This window comes from Octopus sinensis, linkage group LG20 (assembly GCF_006345805.1).
Source record: "Octopus sinensis linkage group LG20, ASM634580v1, whole genome shotgun sequence".
Lineage (NCBI taxonomy): Eukaryota > Metazoa > Mollusca > Cephalopoda > Octopoda > Octopodidae > Octopus > Octopus sinensis.
In genome coordinates, this window is record NC_043016.1 from 14,034,879 (window position 1) to 14,056,207 (window position 21,329).

Below are 21,329 nucleotides of genomic sequence, written 5' to 3' on the forward strand. Positions count from 1 at the left end.
TTAACCACAATTTATGTTCCTAACATTAGCTTAATAGTAACTAAGTTATTTTACTAAATCCTTTGTTATACTTAAAGTAATTGAAAGAAACACAGAGCATCTCAAAATAAATACAGTAACGAAAGGGTTAAGATGCTTATTTACTTAGTAATAGAGACCAACCCCAGCAGAGTACCACTAACAGTTATGTTTGGCAGTCTGTGCAAATATAACTGAATACTCTTACTTTACTGAAAGAAATATTGAAAGCCTAAAACCATGTCTTTTAGAATCAGAACTCAACAGCATTAACCAAGTTTCTTTTGAGGCCAGGAAGGATGGCTAATTATTTCTCCGGAAAAATGTGTGCTGCAAATGTCCCTTCATCAACTGATATAACATTCAGTTAAATAATTGCAATTGTTAATTTTATTTACGTTGTAAGCTAACTGAATAGTAAAAAACCAATGTCTCTCTGAGATGAAGTGACATATAGCAAACTATTTAAAAGTCTAGCTAATATAATTTGCAACATCTCTGCTCATGCTGATGTATTTCGGGGGTCTTTTTTTTATAGCACATCAATCTCGATTTAAGCAGGCATACAATCAAAGTCTTTCTCACCATAAACATCTCATTTTTTTTAAAGAGTCTTGTCCACAACGTGATTAGGTTTCATGTACATCTTAACTTGCATATCTTAGCTGATCAAATATTGCTAGCTCAATTTTTAGCTTGCATCAGTGAACCAAGTATGATTCTAAAAGAGTCACTTGGCATCTTTACTATGGCTAAGCAGTTTTATCAAACTGTTTAAATATCCAAATATAATTTTAATACTATTAAATTCAGCATAACTAATCAGTATGGATATTTGACATGACAGATTTTTATCGAATTAAAATTAACTCTGAAATAACGAACCAATTTTTAAAATTGATTTCAGAATTCATTTACTGCCAAGTCCACTGGATATCAACAGCATCAATGGAATTTTTTTTTTTACCAGAAAGGAAGAGAAAATAAAAAGGGTAAAAAAAAAGCTATATTTCAGCTACAAGTTGCATATCAAAAGACCATAGTTAATCTATTTCACCACGATAAATATACAAATATCTTAAAAATATGGAATTTAAAATTCCTATTAATCAAGTCCAAACATTTATATTTTTAATTAAAAAAAATCTTAATTGATAAATGGAGAGATATATCCTACGAGAAGAAAAAGCAATTAGTTATGTGGTGAAAGAGTTAACTATTAAAAAATACCACAACCTGAATATTTGAAATTAGAATGATAATCTTTATTTAAAATGTTGGCAAAGAAAGTTTTGGAATGATTTTAGTACTATATCGACCAATATGGTTATATTATCTTCATGAAATAAAATTTCATAGAGACTAAGAGAAATTCAAAGAAAATTAAACTACTGGTAAGTATCGCATTTATTAACTGTAAAGAAAACGTCATTATAATTAACCAGTGCATGGATGTAAAAGCAGTTTTGGTATTAATTTCTTTATGGCCAACTATGCAGCATTTTCTTTGGAACAAATACCATTTTTCAAGTAAATTACATTCTAATGAGAAATATAAAATATGGCAAGAAATTAACAAGTGTGATCAAAAGCTGAAACAGTTATAAACTTCTTCCAGTCAAAAATTTAATTTGTATGTAAACAGCAATCTTGAGGTTTTCAAAATTGAGAAATTTATTTTTCTTTAAATACATATGTACTTTTTGGTTTTTGTTTTTCAGCAAAGTACTGAAATACAAATGATTAGGGCGAAAATAGAAATAAATAAAGTGAAATAAAGAAGAAAATTCTAAAATTTGTAAGTGTCGAGAGAGATAGATAGGGAGGGATAGAGAAAGAGAGAACTGTTAACCACTGGTATTAAATTTCTGGTCCCAATCACAAGGTTTGCTATTATACATTTTGACAATAGAATAACAAATAGCATGTAATATTTAAATTATTTATTTTTCCAAACTTAGAATTACTAATAATCCTTTCAAACAGAATAAAATATAAATATAGTTTTAATTTCCTTAATTCCTTATTGCATACTCAGAATTAGAGACTTTTCAATAATTTCAATTACTTTCTAAGAGAAACATTTAATTTGAGGTCTGAAGCAAGGTATATTATATATATATATTTATATATATATAAATATACATACGTACATATATATAATGTAATTCTTTAGTTGCATTCAGTTAAACATTAACATAAGCCACAACAGTTTACCTGAAGCAACTAATAATTGAGAGAGAGAGAGGAGAACGAGGAAATTTCCTTCATAAAATGTATGCATATATATATATACACATATATATATATATATATATATATATGTGAGGGGAAGGGGAACTAATTAATATGCAGAACTATTTAATTTGTGTTAAGTCAACATTAAAATGTCAAACACAAAGAGACAAATATCTATACAATTTCTTCAAGTTTTAAAAAATGGTCATCTACTCAAAATTTGCACATGTAATTTTATTTTTCATAGATATTGTGAAAGTTTGTGGGTAGCAATAAACAGAATAAAACCATCTGAATGAATGCAGAAAGCAAGATGAAATGTTCATTTCAAGAATGGATACTTCTTTAACAACTTGATGAAATAGGAAAAGCTGGCAAAAAATTAAACTGAACAGGCACTTCCAACAGACATTCCAAGTTTGGATGAAAAGTCAATTTCTCCTTAACCATTGTGGCGTAATATGATAAATCAGAGAAAAAAAAAAGAAAAGAAACAAAACAAAAGATTGTTAGGAAAAGGTCCCTCTCGACAAAGTTATTAGATTGCATTTATATTTTCATGTCTCCCCAACTATGTATAAATTTACAATGATTGTTTGGGTTGTCTGTAGCTTGTTCAATCGTTTTGAAGCCTCAATTCGCCTTGCCTTCATGTTTTCATTTTTTTTCCGCAAGTTTTCCTTTTTCTCAGCAGCAACCCCCAGAAGAGGGCTTGACTGGAGTACTGCTGTTAATTTTGACATTCGATTTATTGTCCGAGGCAGATGTAACCGGACCCATCCGGTTCTTTATCTCAGCAGCCATAGTCATGAAGGCTTGCTCAACATTAGTAGCATTTTTTGCACTAGTTTCCAGGAATGGAATACCCAGTGAATCTGCATATTCCTAAAATAAAAACAAAATATAATTATACAGTGGGGGGAAAAAAAGGACATTAGTATAATACATTTGATACAGAAGATTAAGTAAAACAGGTCAGTTGATTAAAAACGACTTTACCTTTGCTGTAGTGTAATCCACTACTTTCTTGGGGTTTTGATCACATTTATTCCCGACTAGCAGCTTATTTACAGTTTCACTGGCATAACGATCAATTTCTTGCAACCACTGTTTTACATTAACAAAGGATTCCTGTAAAGTGAAAAGAATATACCTGAAGATAACAATATGGAAAAAAACAAAGAACTTTTTTGTACAAAAGGCCTTAATAATGTAAAAATTAGACAACAAAGCAAAATCATTTGACATCCATTTTCTCTGCAGGTATGGTTTTGAAGTTTGACAGGAGCTGGAAAGCCAGAAGAGTGTGCGAAGTTCTATAGTCTAGATTGGCACAATTTCTATGACTTGATGCCCATCCGAACACCAACCACCTTCACGGCACCAGAAGCAACAGTGAAGTTATTAACTTACAAGACAATAATCCATCAAATGAGAGGAAAGTAGTGTTGAGGGAGGTGGTTTTATGCTAGGTAATGAGAGGTTAGAGCATCAAATTACAAAATTCTTCATAAGAATTAGTGTGGGAAAGCTTCTTACTTCCTCATATTGTAAAGTAAAGAACTTGAATGTGAAGCCACACTACTATGTCGAGTCAGCTGGCTTCTAGTCACCAAGTCCTGTGTTATATAGTTGCGTACAAAATAAATACTAAGATTAGATGTTAGAATGAATTCATTAAAATTATGGTGACATATTTCAATAGTAGAGCTATTAAAGTAAATTACTTTTCTTATTTTGGAAATATAATAAGGAACTTGAATCACAAAACGTTCTATTATGGGTTTTGTCATTCACATTCAAAACCTCATTAAGCAGACTATATGTAATGAATGCAAATAACTACGGCAAAAGTTGTACATTACAAAGAATAATATATAAACAATTACATAAAAAATTTCATACATTGAAAAAAAACCTTTTTCAAGAGTATGTGTGTATACACACACAATTACATTGCAAGTTACAGACACTAATTTTAATACTAATCTGTCATTAAAAGTTTCAGGTCTTCTAATGATGTTAGTCTTAAACACAAGAGTCCAAACTCATAAGAAATGTGAACTATATTGTTCAATAATTTCACATCATTACAATATATGTAAGAATCTCATGCAAATACTGAAGCAATGTTCTTATTCTAATCAAGAAAATTAATACAGCTCTGGCAATTAAACTGGAAAGCATAGAAAAGACAAAACAATAACGTACCTGATCAGTAACATCATACACAACAATAATTCCATGTGCTCCCCTATAGTAGCTTGATGTGATAGTCCTAAAGCGTTCTTGCCCAGCCGTATCCCACTGAAAAGAGAGACAAACAGAATGTTAGAATGATTTTAGCAACCAGTAATTTTACATCTTTATGAACATAAGGAAGCAGTGTAGATTATACTCTGCATGGAACATATCCATTCACCTTCACCATAAACATTATATAACAAATAACAAATTAGAATAAAACCTGGTGCCAGCAAGATTAGGAATGCTTGGCTAGAGAGGGATGCAGGGGACAAGCCTGTATGCGAGTACAACCACGTTTTTACTTAACTTGGCAGGTCTTCTCAAGCTGCCAGAAGTCTCGGTCCTGCCATTCCCTCCAGCATTTCAAGATCCTTTTCCCACCACTTATTCCTGGGTCTACCCTTTCCACATGTTCCCTCCACAGAGATCAACACCTGTTTGATGCATCACATGACCATATCAGCAGTCTTCTACTACATTTGATTCCTCATATACCCAATCTTTCTTTCAAATCACACTGTCGTATATATTGCACATTGACATTACACATCCAGCAAAGCATCCTGGCTTTGTTTCTGTCAGCCCTTCACATATCCTCAGCAGTCACAACCCATGTCTCACAGCCATGTGGTAAAGCTGTCTGTACACAGGAATCATACGATATTTGTTAGTGCAATAAACTCACTTTGAAATTCTTTAAATTATAAAAATAGCACTATAGTAATGTTAAAAGAGCGATGAATATCCAGCAACATAACTGTTCAATTATTTCATTGGAATTAGTTCTATACCAATGTCCATGTAATGCTACAAGAGATTTTATCTGAAACAACCAGCATATTGAATGATGAAATAATTTACAGAGCAAGAGCTATTTGGAACTCTTCAGATGCAGCTAGATATTGCACTTAGGCTTTGCATAAGCATATTTATGTCACTTTTGGGTGTTGCAGAATATAGAAATCAAGGAATCAAGTTTGTGACATTTACTCAAGATTGTCCTGTGTAACACAGTATTGTCTTTTAAAATTTGTAAGATAAATGTAAATAAACCTAGCACCTTGGAGGTAGTTGTAGAAGATGTGACTTTGAATATAAAAATTTAACTAAAAGAAAACAGTATTGGTTTGGCTTATGGATAAATGATTCGTAATTGTAAAACAGAACATCAAATATTTCTGATGATCAGGAAACTATTTCAATAACAACACTGAAATGTTCTGACCTATTGCAACAACAATTCAAACTTTCCTCTCAAATGACTCATCAGAAAAGAAAATTAAATGCTTTCCTATGGAATAGGTAGGTTACAGGTCTTCTGCACCAGGATACAACACAAAGCTGTTAATCTTTAAGTAAAATTGGTTAGGAATGATTATGCAAATCCTGATGATAATACTTATAGTTGGATCTGGAACTTTCCAACTAGCACTTCTGCAAACTACTCATATATATATGCTGGTTGTGTTCCAAACAAAAATCACTTGTAACACTCCCCAATGGCTGTCTCCATTAATCCTTTTGTAAGTCTGGAAGCATTATGCAAATCTTTCAAAGCATATCTGCTTTCATGACTATTTTATACAAAACAAGTTCTTAAGAACAAAGTTTGGTTCATCTGTGTATAACTTCAATAGTGATATTTTACATTACACCAAAGTAGCCTCTAAGACTTCTGAGGGAGGTTTGATGTAATTTTTACTGGATAAATTTTAAATTATATTCAATTTACTGGGAAACACTATAAATCTGAAATTAGTTCAAAATATAGATTCAAGTATCAAAATGAAACTCACTATTTGTAGTTTAATAGTTTTGCCATCAAGTTCTATGGTTCGGATTTTCTGAAAAGAAAAGAAAATTGTTTTCAATATTAAATTCATAAAAAAAATTTTGATATGAAGTTTCAAACGAAAAGTTTTTCCAAAAGATACTCACAAAATCAACTCCAATGGTACTAATATAGCTCTCTGTGTATGTGTCATCCTGAAAATATAATAATATTCCAATCAATCAAAGAGTTCCTCAATGTTCATGTAATCTAATATTCATAAGGGAAGGACGCAATTAGCTTGAATCAATTTTAATTAGCTCCAAAATCTAACAAAAAAAAAAGAATTCAAACAAGATTTAAAAAAAAAAAGCATGGATTATCCAAAATATAATACTTACAGCAAATCTCAATAACAAACAAGACTTTCCAACTCCTGAGTCACCAATAAGAAGCAATTTGAAAAGGTAATCACTGAAAAATAAAAACAAAATTTAATAAGAAAAATTGTTAAAAAAAAAAAAATTAACTTTGTAGCACCACGGAAGGGTCCCTGCACTAATAATTAAAATTAATTATCTAGTAATCATTAAATAACAAAAATAGGTTACCGCAACCCATTAAATTTGTCATTTTTAAAATATGTTACTGTGACCCATTTATCAAATTTTTGGCATTTTAAAATGAAAAGTATAAAGATAAATGTATTTTTCCTCCCCATAGAACTAAAAAATTAGTGCTTTTGACTTAAATACTGGCGAAATGGAAAATAAAGCATAACTGACAATTTTAAATTATAATTAATGAAATGTACTGTAATGAAATGCAAGTGTAAGAAATTATACAACTTGATGTTCAAATAATTTCTAAAAAATAAAATTAAACCAAGTTTCTTAAAAAAAAAACATTAACAAACATGTGTCTAACGGGACTATTGCAATGTAAGATGGGTGTTGGGGCGAGTTGGGTGGGGGGACTCCATCCAATCGCATATTGAGGAAAGTCTTACAAATCAAGGAACACGTAGATTAAAAATACGTATACCGTGCTTCTAGAGAAATGTGTAGTACTATAATATATTTAGCAAGTTCCACATAAAACGAGATTAAGAACTTGATAAGTGAATTCCACCGGAACAAATTACAAAACATGTACACAACATGTACAAATTTGTGAAGGTAGTGAAAACTGCACAACTTAAGAAGCAACATTAAAATCGCTAAATGACACTTGTACAAACTTATTTTTTAGAAAAGAAATTTCAAAGTACATTCGAATGTTTTATGAAAGTGAATTGTCATAAAATCCAATTATGAAATTTAATTTTCATCAATAATCAATAATGATTGATCAACTACTGATAACTATGAGCTGTTGACAGCTAAATTTTCCAGAAGTGAACAGTTTATCCTTGCGTAGTATTTAATCTCTTGCCAGAAGAATTACTTCACCGATCTAAAATATAAAATAGAATTTAATAGCAAAATCATTTGTATGAGCTCTGACCAGAAATGTAAAATTGGAACAGTTTACTAAACCAAGTGAAAGCTATTGTTTATGTTATTTTCATAAAATATGGTAAAGCAAGCGAGTTATCACCCTTCGTTTGAGCGATTTCCTCGTGTGCTTTTTACATAAGCGATCGGTTCTAACAAGTTAAAATGAAACCATTTTAAATTAAATAATTAACTCAAGCACAAAAATTACTTAAGATAACGAAGGTTTCTTTTTCTATCATTGATGGGGGTACGGTTATGAAGAGGCAAGGTTGATATCGATAATGTTAAGTAGGGGGGCGTGTTCCTATAAAGGCAAAAAATCATCAGGTAGTTTAGTTTATTGTGCTTACTAATAATATTTACAACAGCTGGAATCCTACAGGAACTAAGCTGTACGGTTAATTGGAATCTTACAAGAACATTGATAATCGCCAATAGATGTGAAAATAAACACCGATTAAAGACTGAAGTTTTCATCTGTCATTTCAAATATAGTGACAGAAGAGAGGGTAGGTAGGCAGGTAAATGAAGAATTGCATAATGTTGTTGTCAAAGCAGTGGCTTAAAACTAATATTAACGGGACTTGAATGTTTCCCATCTATTAAAATACTAAAACATTCTACACAACACACACACACACCGGTACTCGTAAAAACCACTGCATACACACTACAGCATCAGCAGAAAGTACGATATATACACTAGCAAAAAGCACTATACATACACTACAGCATCAGCAGAAAATACGATATACACACTAGCAAAAAGCACTATACATACACTACAGCATCAGCAGAAAATACGATATACACACACTAGGAAAAAGAACAACACATACACACTCCAACACGAACATTCCAATAATCGCAAAAATCACAACACACACACACAGACAGACACTCGCAAAAAGCACCAAACACACCGACACACGCAAAAAAAAAAGCACTATATACATACATACACACACACCGACACAAGAAAAAAAACATCGATACTCATAAAAAAATACTTCATACAATTATACGTCGATACTCATAAAAGAAAAAAAAAAACAGGAAATACACACACCGGTACTCGCAAAAAAAAATACACACATATATATATATATACTGATACTCCTAAAATTATGCACCAATACTTTTAAAATACTATTACTTACACCGACACATGTAAAACACATATACACCCACACTAGTAAAGCACAATATATACACACCCACACTATCAAGACACCGTACACAGATACACGTAAGACACCATTATATATACACACGACACTCGAAAGATTATTATTATTACTTATACACACCGACGCTTGTAAAAAAATCAGAATAGATATATATACACCGCAACTCATATGAAGAAAAACCCCCACTACATATACATCGACACTCGTAAACACTATATATATATATATATATATATATATATATATACATACACACACACAGCACTCCATAAAGCATATTATATACATACACACATATCCAGCACTCCATAAAGCATATATTATATATATACACACACATGTATATATATATATATATATACACACATACGCGCACACAGACACTCGTAAACACTATATATATATACACACCCAGCACTCCATAAAGCATATTATATTATATATACACACATACGCGCACACACCGACACTCGCATATATACACCAATAGAAAATGCCACTCATATAACACTATACACACACACACACACTGAACCATACACATTATGAAACATAGACAGACACACTAATAATACCCTTAATTGACTTTTTCTGACACTGGTAAATCAATATACCCCCATTAAATATATATGTCGAATTATATATACACCCTGGTGTTTTTAAAACGAAAGATTAATTAGGGAATTCATTAGATTAATTAGGAAATCTCTTTATAATTTGAATTCGATAACAAGAGAAAGTCTGGCATTAAAACATAGAAAGTACAAGTCTGAGGAAATGGTAAAAGTAAGAGAGATGCAAAGGAATGGTATTTCCGACTAGGAATAATCCCAGAATTGGTCACACCTTAAGGGTTTAATGTCTTTTAAGAGACGAAGGGGAGAAGAAATGAAAGCAATATCTCCCCACTGACAGGGAAATTGGGGCGTATTTTAAGTATTTGGTAGTCATTTGGTAGGCAACTGGTAGTCATTTATAGCTCAGCTGTAATTAAAGAGTGTTTTTTGGAGGACCTTACCTGTGTCTGTGGGGGATAAAAGTGAATAAAGAGAGAGAGAGTATAATGGGGAAATTAGTGAATTTGGTAAAGGACTGAGGAGACAGAGAAGTGGCGAAAAGGATGATGATGACGATGGACCCTGGAAGGAAGGAAGGAGTCGTCGTCACTGCAACAGATTTTGGATGGTGACGTTTGTTGAGTGCACTTTTGCCATCGCAGGAGGAATTATTATTAAAGACCATTTATTTCTAAGGAATCATTAACGATTTATCTAAATAAAAACCTTACCATTTCGATATTTTATACATGAATAAGTAAAGGAAATTGTGTATGAAATAGCAGTGTATATATATGTGTGAAAAATATAAGTGAGAATAAAGTCAATGGACGTTGAGTGTATAAAAGAGAGAGACGAAGGCAAAAAAAAAAAAAGGCGAAGAAGATACTCACTACTCTGGATTCATTGTAGACATTTTTCGTGAAAGCATTCAATGGAACAAATATTTTTTGGTTTTGGTGTTTGTTTGGACCAACGTAAAAGGAATAATAATAATAATAATAAAGGGAGGAGGCTGTGGTGGTGAGAATAAAAGTGGATTCTTCGAGTGGCGGCGACGATACGCTTATTTATTGCTGCATAAAAGCACACAGCTTACTCTCTCGACAATGGACACGACTATCGCGGAGTACGGACGACGTGGATATATCACATATACACATATATATACACACACACATATATGTATATATATATATGTATGTATGTATATGTCTGTATAGAGGTATATATATATATAAATATATATATATATATATACACACACACGCACACACACCTACTTCTGCTTTCTGGATGTATGTGACAAGACTATCACCTAGGGGAACGGTTCCTCAGTGCCGATCTAGCTTGTGTTCCTATGCTGTATTATTAGCACAGCCACAGTCCTTCTTCTTCTTCCCGTTCTCTTGAGTTTGGCTTAAAAAACAAAGATGGCTTCCTGTTCCACAATGAAATAATGTAAGCTATGACGTCACTGCTCGACGTGGCATCACGAGACATTTAACATAAAACCGTGCGGAGGAGAGTGAGAGGAAGCAAAAGCAGAGAGAGTGGCGCTTGACTTAATAATAATGACAAGAGCAGCCAGCAAATAGCAGTAAACATAAGAAAGAGAGAGAGTACTTGTGTGAGTTGATCGAAAAACTTTCACACGGACACGAACACACTACTACACCGAAACGAAACGGAATCAATGCTTGCTTAATGCACAGGTGTTCATTTCAGCTTGTCATCTCTTGGTATACGAAACCATGAGGGAAATATTTCTAAATATCTTCAAGAACCGATCATTTGGGTATTGAAGCAATTACACCTCAATTAACCAAAAGGTTGAAAGATATTTAAACCTTAATTAATCTTTCCCCATCTAATCACTATATTTAATTCTAGCAATTTATTAAGTTAATTGATACTTTTTCATCAGCACTTTAGTTTATATAATCATTAGAAAAAGAATAACTTTTCTTCATCGATACCTTAAAATATTGGGGCATTCTTTCTGGAGAAACGAATCAAACTTTCCAGGAATTAAATATAATTACATATAATTAGCTAACGATTATTTATATCACTTTCTATCAAAGTTATGAAACATTTTTAAGATAATTTCATCAAAATATTATTTAGCTAATTTTTATTTATTTATTATTATTTTTTAAAAAATTACTTCTTAAAAACTTGCATTGTTTCTGTTTAACCAGGTGATACTTTCATCCCATGTATTTTGGTTTTTGATCATCAAAACAGACCCAACACAAATCCCATTAATCTCTACATCGTCCCTAAAGAATTGTCTGAGTCTTTCATGAGACAATCACTTGTTTTCCTTCTACCCATGTTTCTGACACATCGTTTTTCGTAATTCTATTTTATTACAAAGACCATTTTGTGAAAGGATAAAAAAAAAAATTGCACGAAGCTTTCATTTTTCATTTATATCATCTGAGCTATTGACTTTAATTTCTCAGGTCATAGTTCGTCCAATGTAGCAGCTTGTCAGATTCACACTACTACATGTAGTGCAGTCTACTGAAAGACAACTCAGTCCACTCCAGTTTTTGCTGGCCACTCACCTTTACTGTTTACATTCTACTGTTACACCATACACCACTTATATAAACGGTATGCAACAATCCCCTGAAAGATTTCTTTGATGCAAATAGCATAAGGTTAAGCCTCTCACTTCATATACAACTTTCTACCGCAGTACCTATGTAATCGATCGAAACAGAATACCTTTAAAAAGATGGGATAGTCACAGCTGGAATGCCTTTGATCAGAGGTTAAACAACACCCCCACCTGTTGTTTGATTAGGTAATTAGTCACACTTGTTAACTACTTGTGACTATATAAATGAGGATTTTATAAGAAATACTTTATTTTAACAGTAGTCCAGTTCGCTAAGCAATTAGTTCAAATGATGGTAGCCTGCACAATCAGTTTAGTACTTTGAGAGTTGTCTGTTGATAATTATATCACTCTGACCAAGTGATGGTTTTGACCCTTGTAGTGTTCTTGGAAAAGGCAAGGTTGTTACTCACATCTCTTAAGAAATAACATTTAAACGACCTGTCCCAATCACTTTTCGAAAACACTTGGGTCTCAACAAAAAAATGTATATTTTGAAGCGAAAAAAAAAAAAACGAAGGGTTGAGTATTTTCATTTAATACGTCCTATTAGAAACAACAGCTAAATGTCTCTTAAATGACCATCCTACCATCTTATATACAAAGATAGGATATAGATAACGTACTCCGAAAAGGATTAGAGAAATTAGAAGGATTGCTTTGGTCCAATGGCAGAATGTATATCGTGTTTGCAGTTGTAGATTGTGGGTTCAAGTTACACTGGCAACTTTCGATCTATCCATGGGGCTTTTTAACTCCGCTTTATTTACTTCGAGATCCATCTTTCTAATATATAAATATACGTATATTTTAATGTTTCGCTTAGGCATCACGATACTAATAACCTGATGTAGAACTCAATATACATATGGTTCAGAACGAAGCGTTAGTCGAGTACAGGGTTGTAATGAAAAATTGAGATGACAAAGGAATGGACAATTAATCTTGTGAATTTCCTTACAGTGGTCTCATAGTTGAGTGCTCGATTATCACTTTATAGCTTGATCAGAGCCTCAAACATGAAGTGCATGTTTATTTGCGAAAACATTTACATTTATGTATATATACTCAGAAAAGCATTAACCACGTATGTGGTGTATGGAATCCAGGAGGTCTTCCCATAATCAGAATAAGATTACTTTTAAAGTGTGTATAAGAATAGATATACTAAGATGTAGAGAAACAGTAATAAGAAGTATCAGTAAAAATATGTGTACACACACACACACACACATACTCCGCTGCGTCTTAAAGCAGAAACAGCTGTAAGCTACAGTAGTTCGTTTATTCCTTTGTCAGCTCACACACACATATATATATATATACACACACACACATATATATATACACACACATATATATATATATTCTCTTTTTTTACTTGTTTCGGTCATTTGACTGTGGCCATGCTGGAGCACTAACTTTTAGTCGAGCAAATCAACCCCAGGACTTATTCTTTGGAAGCTTGGTACTTACTCTATTGGTCTCTTTTGCCGAACCGCTAAGTTACGGGGACTTAAACACACCAGCATCAGTTGTCAAGCGATATTGGGGGGACAACAAACACAGACACACAAACAGATATATATATACATATATACGACGGGCTTCTTTCAGTTTCCGTCTACCAAATCCACTCACAAGGCATTGGTCGGCCCGAGGCTATAGTAGAAGACACTTGCCCAAGGTGCCACGCAGTGGGACTGAACCCGGAACCATGTGGTTGGTAAGCAAGCTACTTACCACACAGCCACTCCTATATATATATATATATATATATATTATATATATATATATATATATATATATATGTATATGCATATATATGTTATGCATATATATGTATATGCATATATATGTATATGCATATATATGTATATGCATATATGTATATGTATATATATATATATATATAATATATATATATATATATATATGAATGAAAGATAATACAGACTTTCACACTGTTTCCGTCTACCAAATTTCAATTCGCAAAAGCACGTCTGGACTTTTTGACATATGCGATCTTTGTAAATAAAGGGCTTATTCATGTGGAATTGTTTGTTTACAATTTGCAGAGAGCGTGTCTGGGCTGTTTCTTGTTGAACACACTGGGAGGTTATTACATCACTTGGAAACAAATGTGGATCAGACACAGGAAGGACATCCAGCCAATGGAAACACTACCCCCCAATATACTCTCATCTGGCCCATACAAGCATGGAAAAGTAGATGATGAATACATACATCTTTTATCTTTTACTTGTTTCAGTCACTAGACTGCAGCCATGCTGGGGTACCACCTTAAACCCCAGCACTTATTTTTTAAGCCTGGTACTTATTCTATTGGTCTCCTTTTGCTGAGCCACTAAGTTACAGGGATCCAAACACACCACGCCAACACTAATTGTCAAGTAGTGATGGGAGGCAAACAGAGACACTCATGTAAATATGCGCATATATATATAGGTAAAGGTGATGCCCTAGATACAAATAACTACAGGGGTATCAAAGTGTTGGATCAAGTAATGAAGGTTACGGAGAGGGTCATAGCCCAACTAATTAGAGAGAGAGTTAGTTTAGATGAGGTGCAGTTTGGGTTCGTGCCAGGGAAAAGTACTATTGATGCTATATTTCTGGTGAGACAGCTGCAGGAGAAATACCTAGCCAAGGATAAGGCCCTGTACCTGGCTTTTGTTGACATGGAGAAAGGCTTCGACAGGGTCCCCCCGATCCTTTATCTGGTGGTCAATGAGGAAACTAGGGATAGATGAATGGTTAGTGAGAGCTGTGCGAGCCATGTACAGGGATGCTGCTAGTAAGGTGAGGGTTGGCAACGAGTACAGTGAAGAATTCTGGGTAGAGGTTGGGGTCCACCAAGGTTCAGTCCTCAGCCCCCTCCTATTTATCATAGTCCTCCAGGCAATAACAGAGGAATTCAAGACAGGATGCCCCTGGGAGCTCCTCTATGCTGATGACCTTGCTCTAATTGCTGAGTCACTATCAGAACTGGAGGAGAAGTTTCAGGTGTGGAAACAAGGATTAGAATCGAGGGGCCTTAGAGTCAACCTAGCTAAAACCAAAGTTCTAATAAGTAGGAAGGTAGACAAATCACAAACGCCTTCAGGTAGATGGCCCTGCTCGATCTGTTGAAAAGGCATAGGTAGGAACTCTATAAGATGCACCAAGTGTAAGCTATGGACACATAAGAGGTGCAGCAATGTCAAAGGAAGGCTAACTAGGAAAATAGTTTTTGTATGTGGCAGATGCTCAGGAGCAATAAACACTGAAAATGTGCAGAGACCAACTTCCACCACATTCCAGGGAGAAAAACTAGAAATAGTTGATAGCTTCTGTTACCTAAGTGACCAAGTCAGTAGTGGGGGTGGGTGTGCTGAAAGTGTAACTGCTAGAGTAAGAATAGCTTGGGCAAAGTTCAGAGAGCTCTTACCTCTGCTGGTGACAAAAAGCCTCTCACTCAGAGTAAAAAGCAGACTGTATGATGCATGTGTATGAACAGCCATGCTACATGGCAGTGAAACATGGGCCGTGACTGCTGAGGACATGCGTAAGCTCGCAAGAAATGAAGCCAGTATGCTCCGATGGATGTGCAATGTCAGTGTTCATACTTGACAGAGTGTAAGTACCTTGAGAGAAAAGTTGGACCTAAGAAGCATCAGTTGTGGTGTGCAAGAGAGACGTTTGTGCTGGTATGGTTATGTGACGAGAATGGATGAGGATAGTTGTGTGAAAAAGTGCCACACCCTAGCGGCTGAGGGATCCTGTGGAAGAGGTAGACCCAGGAAAACCTGGGATGAGGTGGTGAAGCACGACCTTCGAACTTTAGGTCTCACCGAGGAAATGACTAGAGACCGAGACCTATGGAAGTATGCTGTGCGTGAGAAGACCCGGCATACAAGTGAGACCATAACCCATGGCCTCTACCTAGGATGTAGCCAGTCCACTTATGCATACCTTTCCTTCTTGGACACAAAACTCTACTTGTGAAGACCTGTTGAGGCAAGTCAGAATCGAAATCGATCAACATCAATGGACATTGCAGCTGTGATACCAGTGCTGGTGGCACGTAAGCGAACCATCCGAACGTGGCCATTGCCAGCCTCGCCTGGCCCCCGTGCCGGTAGCACGTAAACAGCACCATCCGACCGTGGCCGTTTGCCAGCCCCGTCTGGTACCTGTGCCGGTGGCACATAAAAAGCACCCACTACACTCACGGAATGGTTGGCGTTAGGAAGGGCATCCAGCCGTAGAAACATTGCTAGATCAGACTGGACCTGGTGCAAATTCAATTTAGGGAAAAATTCAATTTAGAAACACTAAATCAAATTTCCCAAAATATAATATATATATATATTTATAAATTAGAAAAAAAACACCTTTTATCAATTCAACAATGAAAAAATTAAATTATACCATATAGAAAAAATTTAATATAAGATAAAAATATATACATTTTATTTATTATTTTGCACATTACTTAATCATTGGTATATGTTTTTATCTTATATTTAATTTTTTCATTGTTGAATTGATAAAAGGTTGTTTTTTTTCTAATTTAAATATATATATATTTATATTTTTGGGAAATTTGATTTAGTGTTTCTAAATTGAATTTTTCCCTGTAAGTTTGGAATAATATTCCCTATTATTATTATTATTATTATTATTATTATTATTATATATAGTTATTAGTTATTAAATATATATGATAACTCTCACACACAAAAAGAAAATAATTGCTCTCTCTCTCTCTCTCTCTCTCTCTCTCTCTCTCTCTTCTCTCTCTCTCTCTCTTTCATACACACACATTTGAAAAATTTACATCTTTTAGAACTTTCCACAGTATTTGAGGTGGTGCCCCCAGCATGGCCACAGTCCAAAGACTAAAACAAGTAAAATATAAAAGATATATAAGCACATACTATATACATACATACATACTATATATATATATATATATATATATATATATATATATATATATATATATATACAGGGTTGGACAAAATAATGGAAACACCTTAAAATTTCAAACAAATTAATTTTAATATGGGGTAGGACCACCTTTGGTAGTAATTACAGCTTGAATTCTATGAGCTATGGACTCATACAAAGTTTGAATTGTTTCCAAAAGAATTTTTGTCCATTCTTCAGCTAAAACAGTCTCCGGTTCTTGTAATTTTGATGGTAGAGGATATCGACTCCTCACTTGTTTTTCTAAAAGGCACCATAAATCATCATCATCATCATCGTCGTTTTATGTTTGCTTTCCATGCTGGCATGGATTGGACGGTTTGACTGAGGGCTGGCAGGCCAGAAGGCTGCACCAGGCTCAAACTGATCTGGCAGAGTTTCTACAGGTGGATGCCCTTCCTAACACCAACCACTACAAGAGTGTAGTGGGTGCTTTTATGTGCGAATGGTACTTTTTACATGCCACCGGCACAGGAGCCAATCCATGGCCCTGGCAACAATCACACTTGGATGTGGTTCAATAATATTGAGATCTGGGGACTGTGGTGACCAGATAAGATGTTCAACTTCACTAGAATGTTCCTTGTGCCATTCAGTAACAACTTTAGCTGTGTGAATTGGTGCATTATCATCCTGAAAGACTGTTTCCCTCTGGAAACCGCTCTGCAACCATAGGATGAATTTGATCAGATAAAATACTTAAATAATCTGGACTATTAATTCTGCCATGAAGGGAAACGATTGAGTTGGCAGATTTTCAAGATACAGTCCCCCCCCCCCCAGATCATTACAGATCCCCCTCCATGTTTAACAGTTGGAAGAAGGCAGTCTGGGTTAAATGCATCTTTTTGCTGTCTCCACACTTATACCCGGTCGGAAATAAGGTAAAGGATGACTCGTCCAAGAAAAATACATTCTTTCACTGCTCTAGGGACCAATTCTGTAGGTTTTTGCTCCACTCTAAATGCTTTGCAACATTTGTTTTTGAAAGTAGTGGTTTTCTGATTGCAGCCCACCTGTGAAATCTGGCTTTGTGCAGCTCCCGATGAACAGTTTTTGTGGAAACAAGGTTCTCGGGGTAGTCATTAAGCTCTGCAGTAATTTTGGGAGCTGTACTTTTGTGATCCTTTCTAACAATTTGTATAAGAGTCCAACAGCTCCTATCTGAAAGTTTTGGTTTTCTTCCAGAGTTTTGTTTTGACGAGGAATTTTTCCCTCTTTCTCTCTCATTACTTTCGAGACAGTACTTCTTGATACACCAAACATTTTGATGTTTTCATTATGCTAGCGCCTACCATACAAGTACCAACAATTTCACCTCTTTGAAAGTCTGATAGATCCGTCATTTTAATGAATTTTAATTACCTTTTTCTGATGATATCTGAAAAGAAACAGCAATTTTAGCAAAATAAATTAAGCAACACTAATAATAAATCAAAAAGCAAAAACAAACAAGCTTTATAGATACTTCAAAATTATGATGCTATGATGCTAGGTGTTTCCATTATTTTGTCCAACATATATATCATACATATACCTACATACATATATATATATAATATATGCACGTGAAAAAACATTCGAGCGAGGTCGTTGCCAGTGCTCCTGTGCAGTTGGCACATAAAAAATACCATTTGAGCATGGCCGTTGCCAGTACCGCCTGACTGGCCCTTGTGCCGGTGGTACGTAAAAGCACCCACTACACTCTTGGAGTGGTTGGCGTTAGGAAGGGCATCCAGCTGTAGAAACTCTGCCAGATCAAGATTGGAGCCTGGTGCAGCCATCTGGTTCGCCAGTCCTCAGTCAAATCGTCCAACCCATGCCAGCATGGAAAGTGGACGTTAAACGATGGTGATGGTATATATATATATATATATATATATATATATATGTCTGTAAAGTTAATAAAAGAAAATGGAGGATAAAAAATATAGTGGATACTTTGTTACGATTTTTTGTATCACAATGAAAAATACATAAAAGACTCAGGATGTAAAATTAATATAGACAGCAGTTTGCAATGTTTTACCAAAAAGGAAGACTTTAATTGTTACTAAATGTGACTAAGGTATTAGAAACACCTGCATTGCTAGAAAGAAGAGCTAAAAAGCTCTGATGCTGTAGTTAAAGTACATAATTGTTTACTTATAGGCGCAGGAGTGGCTGTGTGGTAAGTAGCTTGTTTACCAACCACATGGTTCCGGGTTCAGTCCCACTGCGTGGCATCTTGGGCAAGTGTCTTCTACTATAGCCTCGGGCCGACCAAAGCCTTGTGAGTCGATTTGGTAGACCGAAACTGAAAGAAGCCCATCGTATATATGTAATATATATATATATATATATATGCGTTTGTGTGTCTGTGTTTGTCCCCCTAGCATTGCTTGACAACCGATGCTGGTGTGTTTATGTCTCCGTTACTTAGCAGTTCGGCAAAAGAGACTGATAGAATAATAAGTACTGGGCTTACAAAAGAATAAGTCCCGGGGTCGAGTTGCTCGATTAAAGGCAGTGCTCCAGCATGGCCGCAGTCAAATGACTGAAACAAGTAAAAAGTATGTACTGACAGGAACCGTAATAGCTTGAAAGCAGCGTCCAAATTAGCTAGTTAGAAAATTTCTATTCGACATGACAGCAGTAACTAACAAACAGTTATGCTGAAGTGGTGACAAGCATTACTCAGTATAGTCAGAGATTTTCTTCTTAACGAGCTAATTTGCTTGTTGCAAGACCAGCGACTGGTTGCCACTTAATTTTATATATATATATATATATATATATACATATATAATATATATATATATATATATATATATATATATATATATATATATATATATATATATATATATATATATATATATATACATATATATATATATTATTGCAAGCTGGAGTGAACTACAGCTGTCTCCAGCACAAATAGCTCAAACCCATACAGTCTGGTGGTTCTGTCATTAGATGATGGTTGGGGTTCACTGCCTTGCTTGCAATATAATCAACGAAGATTGCATCGAGTAACCAGCTGGAGGAGGTATCCTCCTAGGGTTAAAATGGTAGTATTGTCGGTTTCTACGGAACAGCCATATAGAAGTGGCAATCAGCATTACTTCTCTCCCCCTCCCTCTCTCTCTTTCTATATATACATTTACATATACATTATATATATATATATATATATATATATATATACATATACATATATATTTATATATATGAGGTGTAGTCAAAAAGTATCCAACCTTGATTTTTTTTCACAAAATGATAATGCCTGAGCATAATCCGCATGGGTATTAGGTGGCCGTGTCCTTCCTGAGCATGTGCAAAAGTTTTCGTGTCTGTAGGTTGCACCATTCATCCACAGTGACGTGTTCAGTACAGATGTAAAGAGTGTGCTGTGTGATTTTTCTTTTTGGGTCAAGATGACTGCGGGCATTGAGCAAAGATACTGTATCAAATCCTGCCAAAAACTTGGTGATACACAAGCCAAGATTATTGAGAAAAATCAGAAGACCCTTGGAGATGATGCTATGGGAAAAAAACAAATAAAGGAGTGGTTCAAAGATGGCCCCACCTCAGTGGACAGTGAGCCATGTTGTGGCAGACCATCGGCTAGCAGAAATGGCAAAATGGTTGCAAAGTTTCGAGATTGTTGCCAAAGTTAGAATCAGCCATGGATCTGTTTAGTCAATTATAACAGAAGATTTGTACATGAGGAGGGTGTCGGTCAAGTTCATACCAAAGTTGCTGTCTGACCAGCGGGAAGAAAGCAGAAAGGAAATCTCCCAGGATATGCAGGAGTGTGCTAGCCAAGATCAAAACTTTATGAACTGGCGATGAGATGTGGGTATATGGCTATGACCCTGGAACAAAACTGCAACTATCCCAATGGAAGCATCCATCCTTGCAAAGATCAAAGAAAGCAAGACAGGTGTGCAGCAATATTAAACTGATGATGACTACAGAAGTATTGTGCACCATAAGGTCAGACAATTAACAAAGAATACTACCTGGATGTTCTCTGTTGCCTTCATGAAGCTGTGCAGCAAAAATGGCCCAACCTGTTGGCAGCAAAGAACTGACAACTCCATCATGACAATGCACCTGCTCATTCTGCCCACATCATCCAAGCAAAACACACCACTTGTATGTCAGGTTTGCTACTCCCCAGACTTGGCTCCATGT

At 34.8% G+C, this 21,329-nt stretch overlaps 1 protein-coding gene and 1 long non-coding RNA gene across 2 annotated transcripts in view; one reads left to right on the forward strand and one right to left on the reverse strand.

The window, feature by feature from the left end:
* Positions 1-2,475: 2,475 nt before the first annotated feature.
* Positions 2,476-10,641, reverse strand: LOC115222456 (ras-related protein Rab-1A). Its single transcript, XM_029792653.2, has 7 exons — positions 10,414-10,641; positions 6,676-6,748; positions 6,442-6,489; positions 6,300-6,347; positions 4,468-4,563; positions 3,256-3,387; positions 2,476-3,141 (listed from the first exon to the last, which is right to left on the reverse strand). Exons 1-7 carry the CDS (start codon positions 10,449-10,451, stop codon positions 2,944-2,946), a joined length of 633 nt encoding a protein of 210 aa, XP_029648513.1. The 5' UTR covers positions 10,452-10,641; the 3' UTR covers positions 2,476-2,943.
* A 4,623-nt stretch (positions 10,642-15,264) lies between these two features.
* Positions 15,265-21,329, forward strand: part of LOC118767331 — an 8,015-nt gene continuing 1,950 nt past the window's right edge. Inside the window, exon 1 of the long non-coding RNA XR_005003248.1 lies at positions 15,265-15,315. This is a non-coding gene — a long non-coding RNA (uncharacterized LOC118767331). The remainder of the gene's footprint in view (positions 15,316-21,329) is intronic.

Bases quoted from the DNA above. Each gene is read 5' to 3' on its own strand.
- LOC115222456 (XM_029792653.2), bottom strand. From the start codon at position 10,451: ATGCTTTCACGAAAAATGTCTACAATGAATCCAGAGTA. The intron at 6,749-10,413 runs GTGAGTATCTTC...TTTATTTTTCAG, and splicing joins TCTACAATGAATCCAGAGTA to TGATTACCTTTTCAAATTGC. The intron at 4,564-6,299 runs GTGAGTTTCATT...CTCTCTTTTCAG, and splicing joins AAACTATTAAACTACAAATA to TGGGATACGGCTGGGCAAGA.